At 38.0% G+C, this 18,874-nt stretch overlaps 1 protein-coding gene across 23 annotated transcripts in view; it reads left to right on the plus strand.

Annotated features, from left to right (window-relative positions):
• Positions 1 to 18,874, plus strand: part of mycbp2 (MYC binding protein 2) — a 109,143-nt gene that overhangs the window by 79,159 nt on the left and 11,110 nt on the right. For 4 of the 23 annotated variants that reach the window (XM_079880710.1, XM_079880728.1, XM_079880721.1 and 1 more), the window contains 18 exons: positions 462 to 536; positions 1,949 to 2,170; positions 5,661 to 5,793; positions 7,291 to 7,416; positions 10,228 to 10,392; positions 11,981 to 12,079; positions 12,579 to 14,198; positions 14,306 to 14,475; positions 14,598 to 14,842; positions 14,954 to 15,121; positions 15,251 to 15,408; positions 15,790 to 15,989; positions 16,272 to 16,421; positions 16,525 to 16,685; positions 16,830 to 16,986; positions 17,078 to 17,302; positions 17,502 to 17,567; positions 18,364 to 18,603. In XM_079880710.1, coding sequence (XP_079736836.1) covers positions 462 to 536; positions 1,949 to 2,170; positions 5,661 to 5,793; positions 7,291 to 7,416; positions 10,228 to 10,392; positions 11,981 to 12,079; positions 12,579 to 14,198; positions 14,306 to 14,475; positions 14,598 to 14,842; positions 14,954 to 15,121; positions 15,251 to 15,408; positions 15,790 to 15,989; positions 16,272 to 16,421; positions 16,525 to 16,685; positions 16,830 to 16,986; positions 17,078 to 17,302; positions 17,502 to 17,567; positions 18,364 to 18,603 — 4,380 coding nt within the window. The remainder of the gene's footprint in view (positions 1 to 461; positions 537 to 1,948; positions 2,171 to 5,660; positions 5,794 to 7,290; positions 7,417 to 10,227; positions 10,393 to 11,980; positions 12,080 to 12,578; positions 14,199 to 14,305; positions 14,476 to 14,597; positions 14,843 to 14,953; positions 15,122 to 15,250; positions 15,409 to 15,789; positions 15,990 to 16,271; positions 16,422 to 16,524; positions 16,686 to 16,829; positions 16,987 to 17,077; positions 17,303 to 17,501; positions 17,568 to 18,363; positions 18,604 to 18,874) is intronic. The other 19 variants (XM_079880726.1, XM_079880711.1, XM_079880714.1 and 16 more) reach the window with 11 other exon arrangements.

An 18,874-nucleotide genomic window follows, 5' to 3' on the forward strand; every position in this document is an offset into this window, starting at 1 on the left:
AGCCGTTTTCTGAACTAAAAGCCTGAGATTTGGGCCGTGATTGTGAGAGCATAATTACCTCTGGATGTGAAAATATCATCAAGGCTCCTAGTGTGAACAGCATGACACACCACCAATCTTTTTTGGAAGATTATGAATCTTCATATTTCTTATGTGATTTATTTTTCATTTGCCGTATTTCGATGTGATTTGAATTTTGTTGCAAAATTCTCAGTCATAATCTTCAGTAGATCCCAGAATTCTAGGTTTAGGATTGTTTCATTTGCTAGACTTTCTTCTCAACCTTCAAATTCTTCTCTTACTGTATCGTGAAGACAATTCGAAAGGCATTAAATACACCCAAACAAACTGTCACAATAACAAATCCATCTCTTCCAAAAAAAGACAAACCATACCATCTGCGTTTCTGATTGAAGCTAATCCCCAACCGTGTTTTGACTTGCTTATAATCTGTTGCTCAGAATATCTTTAGCGCTAGCCAAGGAGTCAGGGATATCGACTTTTTGTCTTGGACGACCTTATCTTGTTTTCCCCAGGTGAGTTGTCAGAAGATGAGGTGTGTTGTAGCTTGGCTGCTGCTTTGCTTTTCACCAGTGTTTCTCTTGATTTTGAGATGTTTCAGATTGTGATTTGTACATGTAGTATTGGAGCATCATCATAGTTGCATGTTTAATTGTGTAAATAGTGAGCGACACAAAATATGTTTTATCATCTTTTCCTTGTATGCACAAAGTTTCCAGTATCTAATGATCATTACATTACATTTATGTTAACCTTGGGTAAAGCTTTTTGCGTTTTCATGTAGTTGTTCACAGTTGAAACAAACAAAGTCAGTTGCATGAGGATTTAAAGGAATAGTTTACTCAAATGAAAATGTTGTCATTATTTACTCAGCTTAATGTCCTTCCAAACTTGTATGTTGTTTTCCATGGAAAACAGAAGGTGAATTCTAGTCCTTACAATGACCACATCTTTCAAGCCCCAAAAATCATTCGTACAAATAAGTTGCTGAAGATGTTAATGACGCCAAACCATATATGGAAGAATTTATTCGAAATTCTCTTTTTGTGGTCCATGGTAAAAATAACAATTTGAATTTTAACTTTTGTGTGAACTATTCCTTTAATACAAGCAGAATATGTGAATGCATGTGTTTTTGTTTTGTTTTTTCTCACACAAATGCAAAATTAATTTTGTCAGTTTATGAACAGCATATCTATAATATTCATCAGTAGTACTTGGCATCAGAACACACTGTTATGTGTTATAATGATATCCATCCTGCTAAATGAATAAATGTAAATGTCATCCCACAACCTAAAATTAGTTACAAGTTACAATTAGGATAACATGATATTTGTAAAGACTGTCTTATTTTTGTATGTAGAAGCACAATTGACTGGTCTATGTATTGCTGATGTAAGCAGGTACTTCATCCTGGTAGCAAATTGTTTAAAGTCAGTGATGTCCCTTTTTCCCCCCTTTCGGATTAATTGACTATTGTCTGCATGAATTTAGTTGTAAATGTATTTTTGAATAAATTATATTCAAAAATGCATTAACAGTGGCATGAATACGCTGCTTCTATAAAGATTATTTTCAGTTTTTGAATAAAAATTCTTTTTGATACTGAGATATTATTGTGGAAAAAAAATGTCAAGGTTGTGTAACTGTCCCGCAATCATAGTCTTAAAGTCATAAAGGTTAATTCTTTAACAAAAACAACAAAAAAAGATGTTGAAAATTGTATTAACTTTAAAAAAAAAATGTGGGCCAGTTTTACTGCAAAGACATTTCTATGGACTGTTAAACTAGATCTTTGAAAGGCTTTTCTTTTTCATCATATCGGACATCCTTATTTGATGGAACGAAATATTTTGAGGACATAATTTTACGATGTATAACATACTTTCAAACTTAAATTAACTGGTGTCCTTTGGTTTTGCAGGAGGGCAGGTCAAATTTGGATGATTATGGAAAGGAGACCAGTGGCCACCCTTCTCATGACGCCACCGTACGAGACATGGGCGCAGGCCAGGGTGGTGGACCGGGTCTTTATAAGGTAGTGAAGACCGGACCTTCGGGTCACAACATCAGAAGCTGCCCAAACCTTAGAGGTATCCCCATTGGAATGTTAGTTCTGGGGAACAAAGTCAAGGCGGTAGGCGAGGTATGGACTCCCAACTGTGTTACTGTGGCTGACAATAAATGACTAATTAGCCAGATTTCTTGCTAGTTCTGCAGTTTCTGTAACACAAATTCTTCATTTTTCTTTAGACAATTATAGATCCCTTTGTGTAACTTCTTTTGATAGAGGCCATACATGCTATGGCTCTGGTGTGTGGGTGTGTTATTGTTCTGTTCACATTATTAAAGCCCCTCTCAAGAACCACCAAGCATGGCTTCAGCTTTTGCACAGTAACAGTACAGTGTAATCTGGCATGCTCTGCAGGAAAATCTGTGTGATGCGATAATTAATAAATGACCTATTAACAATGATGGCAGGAAGCATGTGAATTACAACAAAAACTGAAGTCATCTCATAATTTCCACTATGTTAACACCAGGGTTGAGCAAAATTCAGAATTAAGAATGGGTTCCCTTTCGATTCGGGAATGTGAATTTGAATTGAATTTACTGTGACCCACAGGATGTAGAACTGGAATTTGAATTGTAATGATGGGAAGAAGAATTTACTGAATTGCAGTTCAAAGAAATTCAACACAGTCACACAACTGAGGAGTTATATTATTATTATATTATATTATATTTATATTATATTATATATATATTTATATTATATTATATTATATTATATTATATTATATTATATTATATTATATTATATTCAATTATCATACACTGCATGGCCCAAAAAAAAAAAAAAAAAGTCACTGTTTGAATTTAAATTTATTGCAGTGATTATTATGTTTCTAGCATGTTATATGTTTGGCATCAGTTCTTCTAACACTGATTGTTGGAGTTTGTAGCTTTTCATTTCTTAAACAACCACATAGGAAGACACATCATGGCCATAATTTGAGTCCAGATCTTAAATTCATTGAAAGTCTTTGAGATGTGCTGGAGGAGACTTTACAAAGTGCTCGACCCTTGCATTGTCAGTACAAGATCTTGACCAAAAAGGAATGCACCTCTTGATGGAAATAACATCACATCATTTATTTCTAGGTCTAGGACTCCCAATTCATGTGTGAAAATTATTCTTCATGCTTCCTTCCTCCCATCCATTCTTTCACAGTTTGAGCCTGATGAATCTTGACATTGTCATCCTGGAATATGGCCATGATGTGTCTTCCTACATGGTTGTTTAAGAAATGAAAAGCTACACACTCCATCTATTAGGGTTAGAAGAACGGTTGCCAATCATGTAACATGATAGAAGCATAATAATGATCCAGTCATAGACTCAAGTATTTGCTTATTTAAATCCAAACTGCAACCTTTTTTTTTTTTGGCCGGGCAGTGTATATTTCTAGATAGCACTCTAAACAATATTAATATTGTGTACTGTTTCTCAAAATAGCCAATAAGTTATGTGTTTTACTAGTTTTACTCCATTTTCATATCGTCCAATCATCAGCCTGTGAGATCTGCGATACACAATATTTTCGTACGGCGGGCGGGGCTTACTTATTTTTTATCATTAACTTGCTTATTTATTTGCTTATTACTTTATTCATTAATTTGCTTATTTAATTACTTCGTTTTATATATGATAATCGTTTTCTATTTTGCTAGCAAAGGTCGAGTGTTTCCTATTATTGTTTCCCACATTTCCTGGTAGTGAGGTAAAATATAGCCTAACCATTCCTGTATCTGACTCAAGAGTATTCAGTTCTATTATGTCTGTTGTGATATTAAATAAAGCATTAAAAACTGAAGAGTATTTCAACATGTCAGCGGGACATTTACAGACACATATTATCATCTCATGCGGTTACAGGTGCAGCATTTTGACTGTGGCTCTTCTGCACGAGATGAGAGCAAGATTTTATAATTTTGTGGGTCAAGAAAGAGGCCGAGTTTGTGATTTATATTTCCTCTTTCCGCGAAAAGCTCGCTCTGTCTGGATGCGCTTAAAAGCACAATAAGGACACTTTCCTGTCATAGCTATCACATATGTGCACTTTTAATGCAGGTTAATGTGTTTACATGCCAGGAGAAATCGGTGTAAAAAATCTAGCTGAGTCGATCGGTTTATGCTTAAGCTTATGACTTGACTCCGATAAAGGAAAACGGGTTCATGTTTTTACAAGACCACCTGCATTGTGGGCTTAATAAACATAATCGGGTTGAGAACGTGCATGTAAACGCGCGCACTTATTCCGTGAAAGTGAAAGCAGAAACTGACCGAGCTTTTGGCATCTGTCGCTGCATTAATAGCGAGCCGACGAGATGAGTACCTCAACAAAAGCTGACAATGGTAGCCTATTTCAACTATCTTAATTTACTGACTTAATATTTATCCTGTGGACCATACATTAATGGCAGTCAAAAAATCTGAAAAATCATTTTAAAGTCCATTTGAAGCCGCTTTTGATTTTCACAGATAACTGATTTGTGCTGTGTTCGGACCTTAAGACTGTTATTAGGCTTATATAATTTTAGGGATATTATTATTATTATTATTATTAATTTGTAATTGTATTGTATGTTTGTTTTTTGTGTGTGTGTTATTAGTGTCATTAAAAGTTTTGTTAATGTGCTATGCTGATGAACAGTGATGCAGTTTTCATCTTGGCTCAAACAACAACTGTATAAGAATGATGTGTGTCTTTTATAACAAGCACTCTTGACAGTTTGTGTATAGATCACCTTCCAATTCGTTTTAAATGTGGGATGTAGTTTTGTAGTCTGTTTTAAAAACATTTTCATTGAGGACTCCTCAATCCTCATACGCACGTGTTGGTGTCTCAAGTGTGGTTATGTGATGTCGTTATAAAATTATTGGAAATATAATATTATTATATTATCATTTAATAATAATACTAGCCTTATAATAATAATAATAATAATTGAATACATTAATGGAAAACGGGCCAATTATCGTGTTGGTAATATCACCATCGGCAATACCTCTGACTATCGTTGATACGCGATACTATCGGCACAACCCTAATTCATACTCTCAAATTATTTTTCGATTACTTATATGAACTTTCTTTGAATTTTATTTCGCCATATTTCTACTTCCTTAAATTCCAATTCCAATTCCAATTCTGCATCCTGTATACTGCCTCAATTCAAATTCAAGAATTGAATGGGAATTCTGAGTGGCGCACAACCCTGGTAAACACCTGTCTTTTATGGCATTTGAATAGTCTCCATGTCTGATCATGGAAGGGCTGGTCTTTGCCTCTCTCTTCTCTCAGTAGAGGTTGTGGTGTGTCATGCTGTCTTCAAATGCTCTCTTAAAGTTGTTGCCTATGAGCCTCCCAACTGGCACAAATACTACTGTTCTTCTCACGAATGTCAAGTCAAATTTGAAACAGTGTCTTTGTTCAAAGTGGTTTCATTTCATAAATCTTGAGAATTGAATCGTGCATCATATATTTGTTTTCACTTGTCTTGCTCCTCTGGATTGATGTGGTGCTAGGTGTGTATAAGAGAGGAGGTAAATAAAGCTGTGTCTGTATCAGGTGATTAACTCGGAAGGCACCTGGGTTCAGCTGGATAAGAACAGTGTGGTGGAGTTCTGTGAGAGTGATGAGGGTGAGGCCTGGTCTCTGACCCGAGACCGAGGGGGAAACCAGTACCTGCGTCATGAGGAAGGTAACGCAAACACACTCCAGTCTTTGTCATGGCATCCCTTGTGGAAAAAGAAGTGTGCTTAATTGTATTGAATGTGCACTTTCAATACAAGTGTTCTTCAGATCTTAAAAGCATTCTTGTTTTTTCCATCATGAAAACAATCGCATATAAAGCAGTAAGTGCATCATGTTACTTTTTCATTTCAGGTTATGAAGTTTATTGTATTCTATGTGGGCGCTCAGTTTTTTCTGTCATTTGGCAGATTATACATTATACATACATGCATATATATATATATATATATATATATATATATATATATATATATATATATATATATTAGGGGTGTAACAATATATCGTGTCACAATATATCGCAATACAAAAATGCAACAATATGTATCGTGGATAGTGACAATATGTATCATGGATAGTTCACGAGATAAAAACTTTTAGTTTTCAGAGTCAGTACTACATTAAACTACAATATATTATGTTGAATATAATGTATAATAATGGGGGAATATTAGTGGGTCCTGATAATGCTTATGTTATAAGTCTTATGTTACCAGTAAAAAGTGGCCTACATTATTTTAAATATATCTAGCCAGTGACAGAGTGCAAGCATATTCGTCTAAAATAATTCTGTATTTTCAGGTTCAGAATCATGAATATATTTATTCTGGTGTCACCATTGTCCAAGCCTATTCATTTACGCCCACAATGTTATATCAAATTTAGCATTTAATCAACAGTACATTGTTTCTTAACCTTTTATTATATGTCTTGGAGTATCGCAATAATATATCGTATCGAGAGTTCAGTATCATGATATGTATCGAATCGTGAAATTAGGGTATCGTTACACCCCTAATATATATATATATATATATATATATATATATATATATATATATATATATATATTGTTTTCTAAATAAAGAAAATTCTGTACTTATTCAAACAACCAGTTCTTTATTTACCCATGCATTACAAGCAAGCAGAGACGTCCAAACTGTGTGCGACACTTCTTTCAATATTAAGGCAGGGTGGAGTTATGAGGTTTGACTGAAAGTTTGAGGATCCAATGGAGTCACAACGTTTAATCAAAAGCTCTTTTTAATATTTTTAATTGATTAAATATTTGCAAAACCCACAGGCAGGCGTAAAGGGTGACCAATAGTAATGATTTATGAAAAAAATAAAAATGACAAAATATGGAGTTTTTGCCCGACAGCAGCATAAAAGGTTTCTAAGCGTTATAAACATATACTTCAGTCCTACGTAAGTGGTTCAGAAAAGCACTCTAAAGTTCAGCTAACTGCATTGAATATACTTTTAAACTATAATACAGTTTCATTAAATTTTCAATTAACATTAGTGTTCAAAACATTACATTCAGTTCACAAGTACATTCTGGAAATCAGTAATGTGGTGCACCAACAGGACAGCGTAAACCAAGAGTTAAATACACGAGGCTTTTAGGTATTAATGCTTTTTTCCCTTCTCTCTGGAACAGAGCAAGCAGTTTTGGAGCATGGAGCCCAGACCCCTCCTCCCAGCCCATTCTCAGTGCAGGCGTTTAACAGGGGCCTGGGCAGCTCGGGAGCTCAGGGCTTCGACTACGGCATCTCCAACAACAAAGGTGAGAGTAAAGATCCGGGAGAGATAGAATAAAATATAATTTATTACTGAGTGACACTTACATCTCTGTTTATACGGTTACAGTCCATCTGCCAAATGAATTATTTTTTTTTCATACCATGTTCTTGCAAATATATCTCATTCTTATTGCCTGACGTTTAGAGTTACTTCTCAAAATTGATTTCAGACCAACAGTGGTAGAATAGCTAGTCATCCAGGATTTTTCTATTTTATCATTTTTTTGTAACTTCCTTTATGTTCCTTATGTTTGAAATTGTCTTGTTCTTCAGGTAAAATCCCTTTGGCTTTAATAAATTAAAGGTGGAACAGAATGATTATTTTCATACACTGTCATTCAAAAGTTTGTTGTTGGTTATATGTTTTTGAAAAAAAGTCTCTAATGCTAAAAATACAGCAAAACCATTATATTGTGAAATAAAATTGCTTCAGACCTCAGAAAGGGATTTATTGCCAAGTATGTTTTCACACACAAGGAATTTGTCTTGGTGACAGAAGTAGTTTCCTGTGCATAGAAACAACAATAGTACTCACATAGTAAAATAAAACAGACAAATTTGTATGTACAGGTGTGCTATATATAAATAGAATATAATAGAATTACCAGGCAATGAAATAAGAAGAGGTAGGGTATAGGGATGGGCATTTTTGCCAAATTTTCCTTTCGGGTACTGGATAGCACAGTCAAACGATTAATCTGGATTAATTTGGGGGCAGGGGTTATGAGTGTCATGACAATAATTAAACTGTTTTAGCACACCGTTGATGACAATATGACAAGAAAATCATTATTCTTTTATCATCTATTATAATCTATCTCATTACAGTGTGATGTATATGGCAGATTGGCACTGCACATATTGCACTTAACTGATTTCAGGATTCACTGCGCACTTTCAATGCCCTAGTTTCACTTTAGTTCTCCAGTTTGGATGGCATGATGTCTAACGTGAACCAATCAGACCTCAGGTACTGCCCACAATGCTGCAATCAGAAAAAGATAAATATATTTTTAAAAGTCACTGTGATATTTGTTTTCATGATCGATCGTTGCTGTCACGTTTGAGTACTCATTTCTGTCCCTAGTAGGGTATTATTAAATAAATAAATAAGAAAGTGGTAGTTTTTGCACAGCTGGGAGGACATTTAACAGTTCATGAGCATTTATTTGAAACAAAAATGTTTTGTAACATTGTAAATGTCTTTACTGTCACTTTTGATCAATTGAATGCATCCTTGCTGAGTAAAAGTATTATTTAATACTTTAGTCTTACTGATCCCAAACTTTTGAATGGTAGTGTGTAATGCACAAATTAATAAAGGAATTGTTTTCCTACTTTCAAAAATATTTCATCTGCTAGAAGTCAATCTTTGAGAGAGAAATCTATAAATTACATTTTACAACAGGAAAAGTCATGGAAACATCATGGAGGCTTGGATATACTGGACATCAAACTCTTTTAACTTTTTAAATGCTGTATGACCCTTGTGCCTTGAAATGTGATGTTTTTAGCAATAATATAGAATATATGAAACATGCACCAAATGATTAATAAGCAAACACAATCATTTGCTCTTATTCAGCTCCGTAATCAGAGTAATTGTGTTCTGCATGCTGTGTGTCTTGGCTGTGGTCTGTGGCGTGTGAAGGCATCATTGTGTGCATGGGCGAGACTCTGTGTGCTGCAGCTGGGTCTTACCCACCATACTGTTCTCATGCACCACTGCTTAGTGGCGTTACCCATAGACAGCTGTCTGATGGGTCCTTCATCATCTCTTATACTCATTGAATCTTTGTTCATCTGAATAAAAAGACCTAACCTAAGTTCACCTAACTATGAAGCTTAACTAAACGCTTCTTGACTAAAAGTCGACTTGAAGTCAATATTAACCCTAATTAATCCCTTTAATACACATTCCTAGTCTTACTGTGCTTGATTCATCATTGCTCAATATTCCAAAGAAAAATGTCTGCCTATTTTTTTCTGAATTTAATATCTTGCTCTTTTGGCCAATGTCACCTAAGATATCCAGTTATCTATCTGCAATTCTGCCAATATTTGCCAATAATGTAAAAATTCTGTAATTTGGTAATGTTAATATAATACAATAAAGTATACAGCAAATTTTGCAATTAACAAGAGTTACGAATTATTACAAAAGATACTTCCAGTGGGATACCATGACATTTTTCTCAAGGGTGAACTTGACCTGAAACCGTCAAAAGGCCTTCTCAGAATTCACTGCACACTCTGATCATGTTCTATTCTCTTATGAAATTCCTACTTTTTGTGATCCAATCAGTGCCTGATAGATAAAATCAATTCCCATTCTACATTCTCCTGCCGGACATGCGTCACGGAAGTCTTTTCATGTTGACTTTAACAACTCAGCTAAAATATTAGTTTTCAGTGATATCATGTTTATGATATAATACTTGTTAGATTATTATTAGAAAATAAAATGTTTAATACTTAAATAAGACAATTTGGACAAAACAAATAATTTCCAGAGTTGCACTATAAAAGGGATGAAAGCATAGCATTGGCTTTGTCTGCCAATGCTTTATCTGTGACCATGTGGATGTTCCAGATATGAGGTTTCATGAAAACCTGACCCACGGCTGCCCTGCCCATTCCTTATTCCCCTCAAGTTGGTTCAGCTGACCCACTCACACACCCCATTACTTCCAGTGAGAGTGCTTGTGTGGGGCGTTAAACTGACTAGCAAGTTTCTATGGCTCCTTTTAAGGATCATATAAGCTACAGCACTCCCATTGTCTTCCGCATTGCAGGTGACCGGCTGAGTGCCATACTGAATTCCGTTCAGTCTGGGCCTTTCCTCCCAACTCCTTCCATGTTTGAGCAAGCTGCCAAACCTCCCTCTTCCCTTGTCCACAGCCCATTTGTGTTTGGACAATCCCTTTCCCAGCAGCCTCAACCGCATCCACAGCTTCCGAGTAAGTCTGTCCGTCTAAAAGGTAGTGGCGGTGCTTGCTTACACAGGTGCTGCTTGTTCTTGTCTTAAGCGCTTAATTGTTTAGTATCCCTTAGGTTGTGATGAGTTCTGTTCAGGCTTATTTCCCCTGCTTTTCTGTCGGCGTCCACCCGCTTGCTTGCCATGTTTGAATTGGTGATTATTTTCTTTCTCATCTCATTTAAACTTGAGTGGCCGAATAACATTTAAATTCATCTTTTGTATTTCCACTGTAGCTACTAACAGTATGTTTCATGTCAGATGTTTCTGTTGACTTGATTGCAGTTTAATTTTATTTGCTTGCTTACATGTAGAGTGATTAATTCGATTATTCATTAGCAAAACAGTTACCAAGAGGTCCAGGAATCTGTCCACACAATCAAAACCATGCAGTGCTTTTGCATTTAACCCCAAGTGTAATTCAAAATGCACTAATGTTTGCATAAGGAAAATTAAATTGGGTTTTTTGGATTTGAAATTCTCAATATTTCCACAGCCAGAATACTCTTAATCTGCTTTTCACATTCATTACAACTCATCACTCAACCATTTTATTCGGACTTATCTGCCATCCTCCCTGCACTGGTTGATTCCCAGTTTTGTTTTAGCCTTGTCCCTGCTAAAACCAGTCTCTGTCTTTCTCACAGCGTCTGTCCTTCTACTTGTTGCTTTTTCTCGATTCATATATCTTTCTAGTGCCCTATATGTTCCTCTGGCCCTGTTTACACCTAGTATTGACATCCATCTCTGGTGATCCGCTCACCAGTTACACAGCTTTAATGGGGTTGCAATGCTTATCATTTTTGTCAGCCGATTTGGAGGTAATCAGAAACCACATTGCATTAGTCGTGTAAACTGACCTGCTACTACTTCACTGCGCAAAAACAATGGTTTTGAATTAACTACCTGACTTTAAGGAAATATTAAATTTGAGATAAAAATATATATGTATGTATACATATACATGACTTCACAGAACTTCTCTGCAGTAACAGAGATCACTTAAAATCCCCAGTTAATAGTCAAGTCAAGTCACGTCACCTTTATTTATATACCGCTTTATACAATTCAGATTGTTTCAAAGCAGCTTTACAGTGATAAACAGGAAAATTTTATTTCATGAATTCAGTTCAGTATTGATTCAGATCTTTTGTAAAGATAATCAATTATTAAATTAGTTAATTTCATCTAGAACAATGATTCTTTGGAGGTTGCACAATTAAGAAGCATACTTTCTAAAACAGTCTTTATGTAGGACACCTGTGGTGCCTTAAAATTCTGCTTTACCTGGTCACTGGGTTTCTGAACTGAGCAACTGGCGTAGTAAGGTAACAGACCCATTTGAGATGCATGTAAATACCAGGTGTAAACTGAAATCTCTTTTGGCTGTTCACTTGTGATTAGATCACCCAAAACAAATGTTAATATCAGTTTTAAACAGGGCCAGAGTCATTTTCTCATACCAGTACACTCCATCATTCTTTGGCTCTCACTCTCTTTCTCATTTTCTGATTGTTTTCCTTGGTTCAAGCATTGGTGCTTACTTTCCTTGCCACTGTTTTCCGCTGTAGATGCTTCATCACGCAGCCTTGCTTCACGTGAGCGTGTGCACAAAAGCAGTGCGACCGGCCCTGGCACCGCTCTATCATCTCTTGTTCTCAGACAAAAGGGTGGGTAATGCATGTCTTCTCCTGGGAGCACCCTGGAGACTCACTACAGGGATGGGTTTCATGTCATCCTCTCTACCACAGTACATTTATTTCCCCTCTTAGGCATGGCAACAGAGTATGTACAGTGCTTTGGAATATATATGGGGACCGTTTTATAGGCTTGATGAAACATTTCACATGACCTGGGTGCTTTCCATTTGCATCAGTTATTTATGCATCGTGCTACATTAAAAAATTTCTTAAATTCTTGTATAAAGAAATTAAGGTAATTCTTGGATTTCAGTGGATACTTGTCGATGTTATTTTTTTTACATCTATTATTTTACATTTCATTTCTTAAGTTCCTGTTGTTATTTTTTACCTTTTATTTTTAGGTGCCATAATTATTTTATTGTCTTGATTTTTTTCTTACTCCCTACGTATGTGACAAGGCCTGACAAGACTTACCTCCTGCATAAATGAGTTGCGCATTGGTAACTGTTGGTGTTATAATACGCAGGTGACAGGGATAACATGGCCAGTCGGTCTATGTCTCCAGGCAGCAAGCATCGCCAAGAGAGTCGATCCTCCAAAACCGACAGTCACTCTAGCCGATCTGTTGACCAGGTGAAGAGCAAGAACAATGACAGTCTGTCTGCCAGCGAGGCTCTCATTCTCAAATCGGACACTGGCAAACTGAGGTCTGACTCTCACAGCCGCTCTCATTCCCCCAACCACAATACCCTACAAGCCCTGAAAGCTGATGGCCGAACCTCAGGCCTTAGGGCTGAGTCTCCAAACCCTGGTTCCCGCTCCTCTTCACCAAAACAAAAGTCCCTCACTTCTGGCAGATCTAGCCCATCCAGCACCAGTTCCCCACGCTCATCCTCTCCTCATGATAAGAACCTGCCCTCTAAAGTAAGTCCTTCTTCTAAAGCTCACCTGGACCCTCCCCGTGAGAGATCCAAATCTGACTCCTATACGCTGGACCCTGACACACTTAGAAAGAAGAAGATTCCTCTCATGGAACCTCTGAGGGGCAGGTCTACATCACCCAAACCAAAAGTCCCACCCAAAGAGAGCAATGGAGGAAGCAGCAATACTGAAAACCGAGCCCCATCTCCCCATGTAGTTCAGGAAAACCTCCACAGTGAAGTGGTGGAGGTGTGTAGGTCCAGCGCCTTGCTATCCAATGATGAAGCCAATGATGAGAATGCAGAGTTGAACAATGCTGAAGAGGGCTCCTCCAAGGTCCACTTCAGTATTGGAAAAGCCCCGGTCAAGGAGGAACTTGAAAGTCGTTCTTCACCCAAAGTCAGCCGTAAAACCTCCAGCAGGCATGTGAGACCTAAAAAAGACAAATCCGGGCCACTCTTTAAAGGTGAAAACGTGCGTCCTACTGAACCCGCCAAGCAAGCCATGTCACCTTCTGTAGCGGAATGTGCTCGTGCTGTTTTTGCTGCTTTCCTGTGGCATGAGGGCATAGTACATGATGCCATGGCATGCTCTTCCTTCCTCAAGTTCAACCCTGAGCTGACTAAAGAACATGCACCCATCCGTAATTCTCTTAGCTGCCAGCAGGGTTTTGACGAGAAGGAGAACAAACTGAAGAACCGCCACTCTCTTGAGATCTCCTCGGCCCTCAACATGTTCAACATATCACCACATGGCCCAGACATTTCCAAGATGGGTAGCATCAACAAGAACAAGGTTCTGTCCATGCTGAAAGAACCACCTTTACCTGAGAAGTGCGAGGATGGAAAAAATGATGCGGTCTCTTATGAGATGACCAGCCACTCCTCCATGAGGTCTAAGTCCATCTTGCCTCTCACCCTCCAGCACTTAGTAGCTTTCTGGGAGGACATATCCATGGCTACCATAAAAGCGGCTACACAGAACATGATTTTCCCAAGTCCAGGATCCAGTGCTATCCTTAAAAAGAAGGAGAATGAAAAGGATGGCAAGAAGACCAAGAAAGAGAAAAAGAAGAAGGATAAAGCCGAGGTGCGTCCAAGGGGGAACCTCTTCGGGGAGATGGCACAGTTAGCTATGGGAGGCCCAGAAAAGGATACCATCTGTGAACTGTGTGGAGAGTCTCACCCATACCCTGTTACGTACCACATGAGACAAGCCCACCCAGGTATAGTGCTGTGAATTCTTGGGTATTATTCAGAACAGTTCCAAAGATAGTTATAAAGGCCGATGTATGGAGATCATTCATCAGTGTCCTTTATTGTGTTCTCTCAGGTTGTGGCCGGTATGCTGGAGGTCAGGGCTATAACAGTATTGGTCACTTCTGCGGAGGCTGGGCTGGTAACTGTGGAGATGGTGGAATTGGAGGAAGCACCTGGTACCTGGTGTGTGATCGTTGTAGAGAGAAGTACCTGAGAGAAAAACAAACAGCTGCTAGAGAAAAGGTATGCCTGTCATTACATAATAAAAATACATAATAATGGAAATACATAATATTTGTAGATATTGCATGTCTAAAACACTGTATACATCTTCCTTGGGTTTAACCCGTTGGTTCTTGGATCAGGTTAAGCAGTCAAGAAAGAAACCTCTACAGGTGAAAACCCCACGGGCTCTGCCAACTATGGAGGCCCACCAGGTGATCCGTGCCAATGCACTGTTCCTGTTGTCTCTGAGCAGCGCCGCTGAGCCTAACCTCCTTTGCCATCACCCACCCAAACCCTTCCACTCACATCTGCCCAGCCTCAAGGAGGGAGTGTCTGAGGAACTGCCCAAAGGGATGGGCTGCCTCTATCTGCAAACCCTAGCCCGGTAAATACATTGTGTTCACCTTGATCACCATGACCAAGAGCCGCCTTATTGTAGTAATTCAATGTATTGAATCTGCATTGCATTGAGTCTTTATCAATATCCTTTTTGCAGTCAACACACTGAGAACTTTGGGGCCTATCAAGATGACAACCTGTTTCAGGATGAGATGCGTTACCTGCGGTCTACGTCAGTCCCTGCTCCCTACATCTCAGTCACCCCAGATGCCTGCCCCAATGTTTTTGAAGAACCAGGAAGTAACATGAAGTCTATGCCCCCAAGGTACTGTAATAAGCTTCCCATCTCCCAAAGTGCTATGTTCTAGTAACCTAGTTTCTATGAAGATTTTATGCTTCAGGTATTCTTATTATTTCTGTAAGATGTCTTCTTTTTTTTACTTTGTTTCTTTAGTTTGGAGACAAGTCCAATCACAGACAGTGACACAGCCAAGCGGACAGTATTCCAGCGCTCATATTCAGTGGTTGCCTCCGAGTATGATAAGCAGCACTCAGCTTCCCCAGCACGGGTCAAAGCAGTGCCGAGACGCAGGGTACACAGTGGGGATGCAGGTACTGTTGTGTCCCTTTGTAAAACAAAATGACAAATTACTCTGTATTACCATAATTTACTGTGTAAGCTACAAGAATGCTGAAACTGATTATATGCACCAATATAATGATACATAGCTTAAAAAATTGCCATATTTACCTATACCTTTTTTAGCAATGTTTGAGTACTTGAATCGTCATAGCAGAGTTTGGAATTAATTAATTGAAACTGTCAGTACAGGAATTGTGATAGCTGACCAGAAATATTAGATGCCACTTTTTAATTTAATTTTTAAATATTAACACAATTTACTTCTAAAATGGTGGTATTGCGATGATTTGCAATACTCTAAGTTAAGATAAAATATTTAAAATCGAAGTGAAATATGCTTGTTTTTACAGAAGTTGGGTCATCACTGCTTCGTCACCCTTCTCCTGAGTTGTCTCGGCTGATCTCAGCCCATGGCTCTCTAAGTAAAGGTGAAAGGAACTTCCAGTGGCCCGTGTTGGCATTTGTTATCCAGCATCATGACCTAGAGGGCCTGGAGGTGGCTATGAAGCATGCACTCCGCAAATCAGCCTGCAGGGTGTTTGCCATGGAGGTCAGCGATATTTTTTCAGACATTCCTCAATTTCTAATTCGATCCTCTTCTTCCTGTCCCAAATTGTTCAGGCATAGACAAAAACTTTTGAATAATAACTATTAATTAGAGGGTTCCAATAATCATGGAAAAGCTGGAAAAATCATAAATGAATAAAATCTGAAAATCATCAGTTTGTCATTAAATGCTTTTTTTATGAAAGAAATCACTGAAAGAAAAACGATGTATAAACATCCTTGTCCAGTTTCTCTTAAACCTTCTGTTCTGTGTTTTCCTTCTTAGGCCTTTAATTGGCTGCTGTGTAACGTAACCCAGACCACCTCCCTCCATGATATCCTGTGGCACTTTGTGGCGTCTCTGACTCCGTCTCCCTTTGAGACGGAAGAAGAGGAGGATGAGGAGAACAAAGGGAACAAGGAGAACCTTGAGCAGGTGTGACCTGATGATAACTCTTCCAATGCTTTATTAATAAGTCACTGTTCACTTGTGATGAAAAGAGGTTTCTGACATGGGGCAGTTTTCCTCTTTCTTGCAGGAGAAGGATTTAGGTGTCTGTGAGCACCCCCTGTCTGACATCCTCATCGCAGGAGAGGCAGCTCACCCGCTGCCCCACACCTTCCACCGTCTGCTCCAAACCATCTCTGACCTTATGATGTCTCTTCCCAGTGGAAGCTCACTTCAGCAGATGGCCCTGAGGTATCTTCTGCCTCTGCATAGAAACACCATTAGCAGCATATAACAATCTAGCAACCTCATATAAACATGCTAAAAGAACTCATTAAACAACTCACATTTTCTTAAAAAATATACAAATCTAGTCACTTTTTGGTGTTTCACCAGGTGTTGGAGCCTTAAATTCAAACAGTCAGATCATCAGTTCCTGCACCAGAGTAATGTATTTCACCACATCAACAACATCCTGTCCAAATCAGACGATGGGGACAGTGAAGAGAGTTTTAACATCAGTGTACAGTCGGGATACGAAGCAATCAGTCAGGTGGGAATATTTTCATAAGACTTTGTTTGTTTGTTTTTTATCTAAAACACTTTATATTGCATTCAGGGTTTACATTTGACATATATTGCAGGAACTTTGTGTGGTGACCTGTCTGAAAGATCTGACTAGCGTGGTGGACATTAAAACATCCAGTCGACCAGCCATGATTGGCAGCCTGACTGATGGCTCCACTGAGACGTTCTGGGAGTCTGGAGATGAAGATAAGAACAAAACAAAGAGCATCACTATAAGCTGCGTGAAAGGCATCAATGCGTCATATGTCTCTATCCATGTTGACAACTCTCGTGACATTGGAGTGAGTTTGCGAACTGTTGTGCTTTCTGTTTGTCTGTCTGTTCTTTGTCAACTCTGTTGGTTAATTTTGTATATACACTTAATGAAGTGTTCAAAGTACATACAACTTTTTTTTTTTTTTTTTTTTAATTTCCTAATTTTAATACATGTGGCCATAAACAGCAATTGATTTATATAACCTTTGCTCTGTTTTCTGTCAGAATAAAGTCACATCAATGATATTCCTTTGTGGGAAGGCTGTGGAAGATCTCTGCAGGATCAAACAGGTAGGACTTTGAATTTTCACGCTGATATGTGTCTACACCAGATGCACTGCAGTTAATGGATTTTCATGCTGATATGTGTCTATACCAGATGCACTGCTGTTAATTCACTTCAACAGGCTGGGTTATACATTTCCTTTTTACTTTGGCCTGTTTGAATTTATCAAACTTGTTTTCGTTTCCCTGATATTTAAATAGATGTATACTATTCCGCTTGTCTATGTAGATTTAGATGTAGATGTAGAGTGACTTCATAAATTAAATTAAGAAAGATAAGATAGTTGCTTACCTTTTAGTGCACATATCAATAAATTCTTGGATACCAAGCATTGGTAATTACCATAACATCCAGAATAATTGTGCCTACGGTAGATTTTCATTATGTAATGACTATCGTTAAATACAATGTATATTATTATATTTCGAAATACATTTACAAATGCATTGTTTCAGCATTTATATTTACTGGGTTTTTATATTATTATTATATAATATTATTATTATTATTATTATTATTATATTTTCTTTTTAGTCGAAATGAAAGTGATTATCTATCAATGTTTTTACAATTTGGTAAATGACAGAAAAATGTGTTAACACAACCTTGTGTCTGTACTTCTGCATGTCTCATTAATTTAATTTTGAGTTGAAAAAGACAATTAAACTCATAGTCTTGAGGTTAAAGAGCTACAAGGCAACAACCAAAATGTCTGCATGGAAATATAGATCACCAGACCAGCGTCTGGGTCCCTAAGGGTATTCAGGGACATTTCACTGAATGGTCTTTTTGTTGTCTCAGATTGACTTAGACTCAAGGCACATGGGCTGGGTGACCAGCGAGCTGCCTGGAGGGGACCACCATGTGATCAAGATCGAGCTTAAGGGTCCTGAGAACACACTTAGGGTTCGGCAGGTCAAAGTGCTTGGCTGGAAGGAGGGCGATAGCATCAAGATTGCTGGGCAGATATCAGCCAGTGTAGCCCAGCAGAAAAACTGTGAAGCTGAGACGCTGCGTGTCTTCCGCCTTATTACGTCACAGGTAAGCCCAAAACCCTCACAGGTCCTGTTTGGTAAACCTGCACCCGCAATACTTAACAGAATATCTGACCCCTTATACAACAGCAGCACTTATTTAATTCTGTACCTGCGACTTGACTAGTTTGACACAAAGACATTTATCCAAATTGTGAATGGAAATAGAAAGTGAGCAAAGTACAGTCCCTTTATAAACACTGTGAAATGCTTCTGTTCAGTAAAACAGAAATCACCTGTTATAGTCAACCTGACCACACTGCACCATAAATATTTGA

The sequence above is a fragment of the Squalius cephalus genome (assembly GCF_949319135.1).
Source record: "Squalius cephalus genome assembly, chromosome: 9".
NCBI classification, from domain to species: domain Eukaryota; kingdom Metazoa; phylum Chordata; class Actinopteri; order Cypriniformes; family Leuciscidae; genus Squalius; species Squalius cephalus.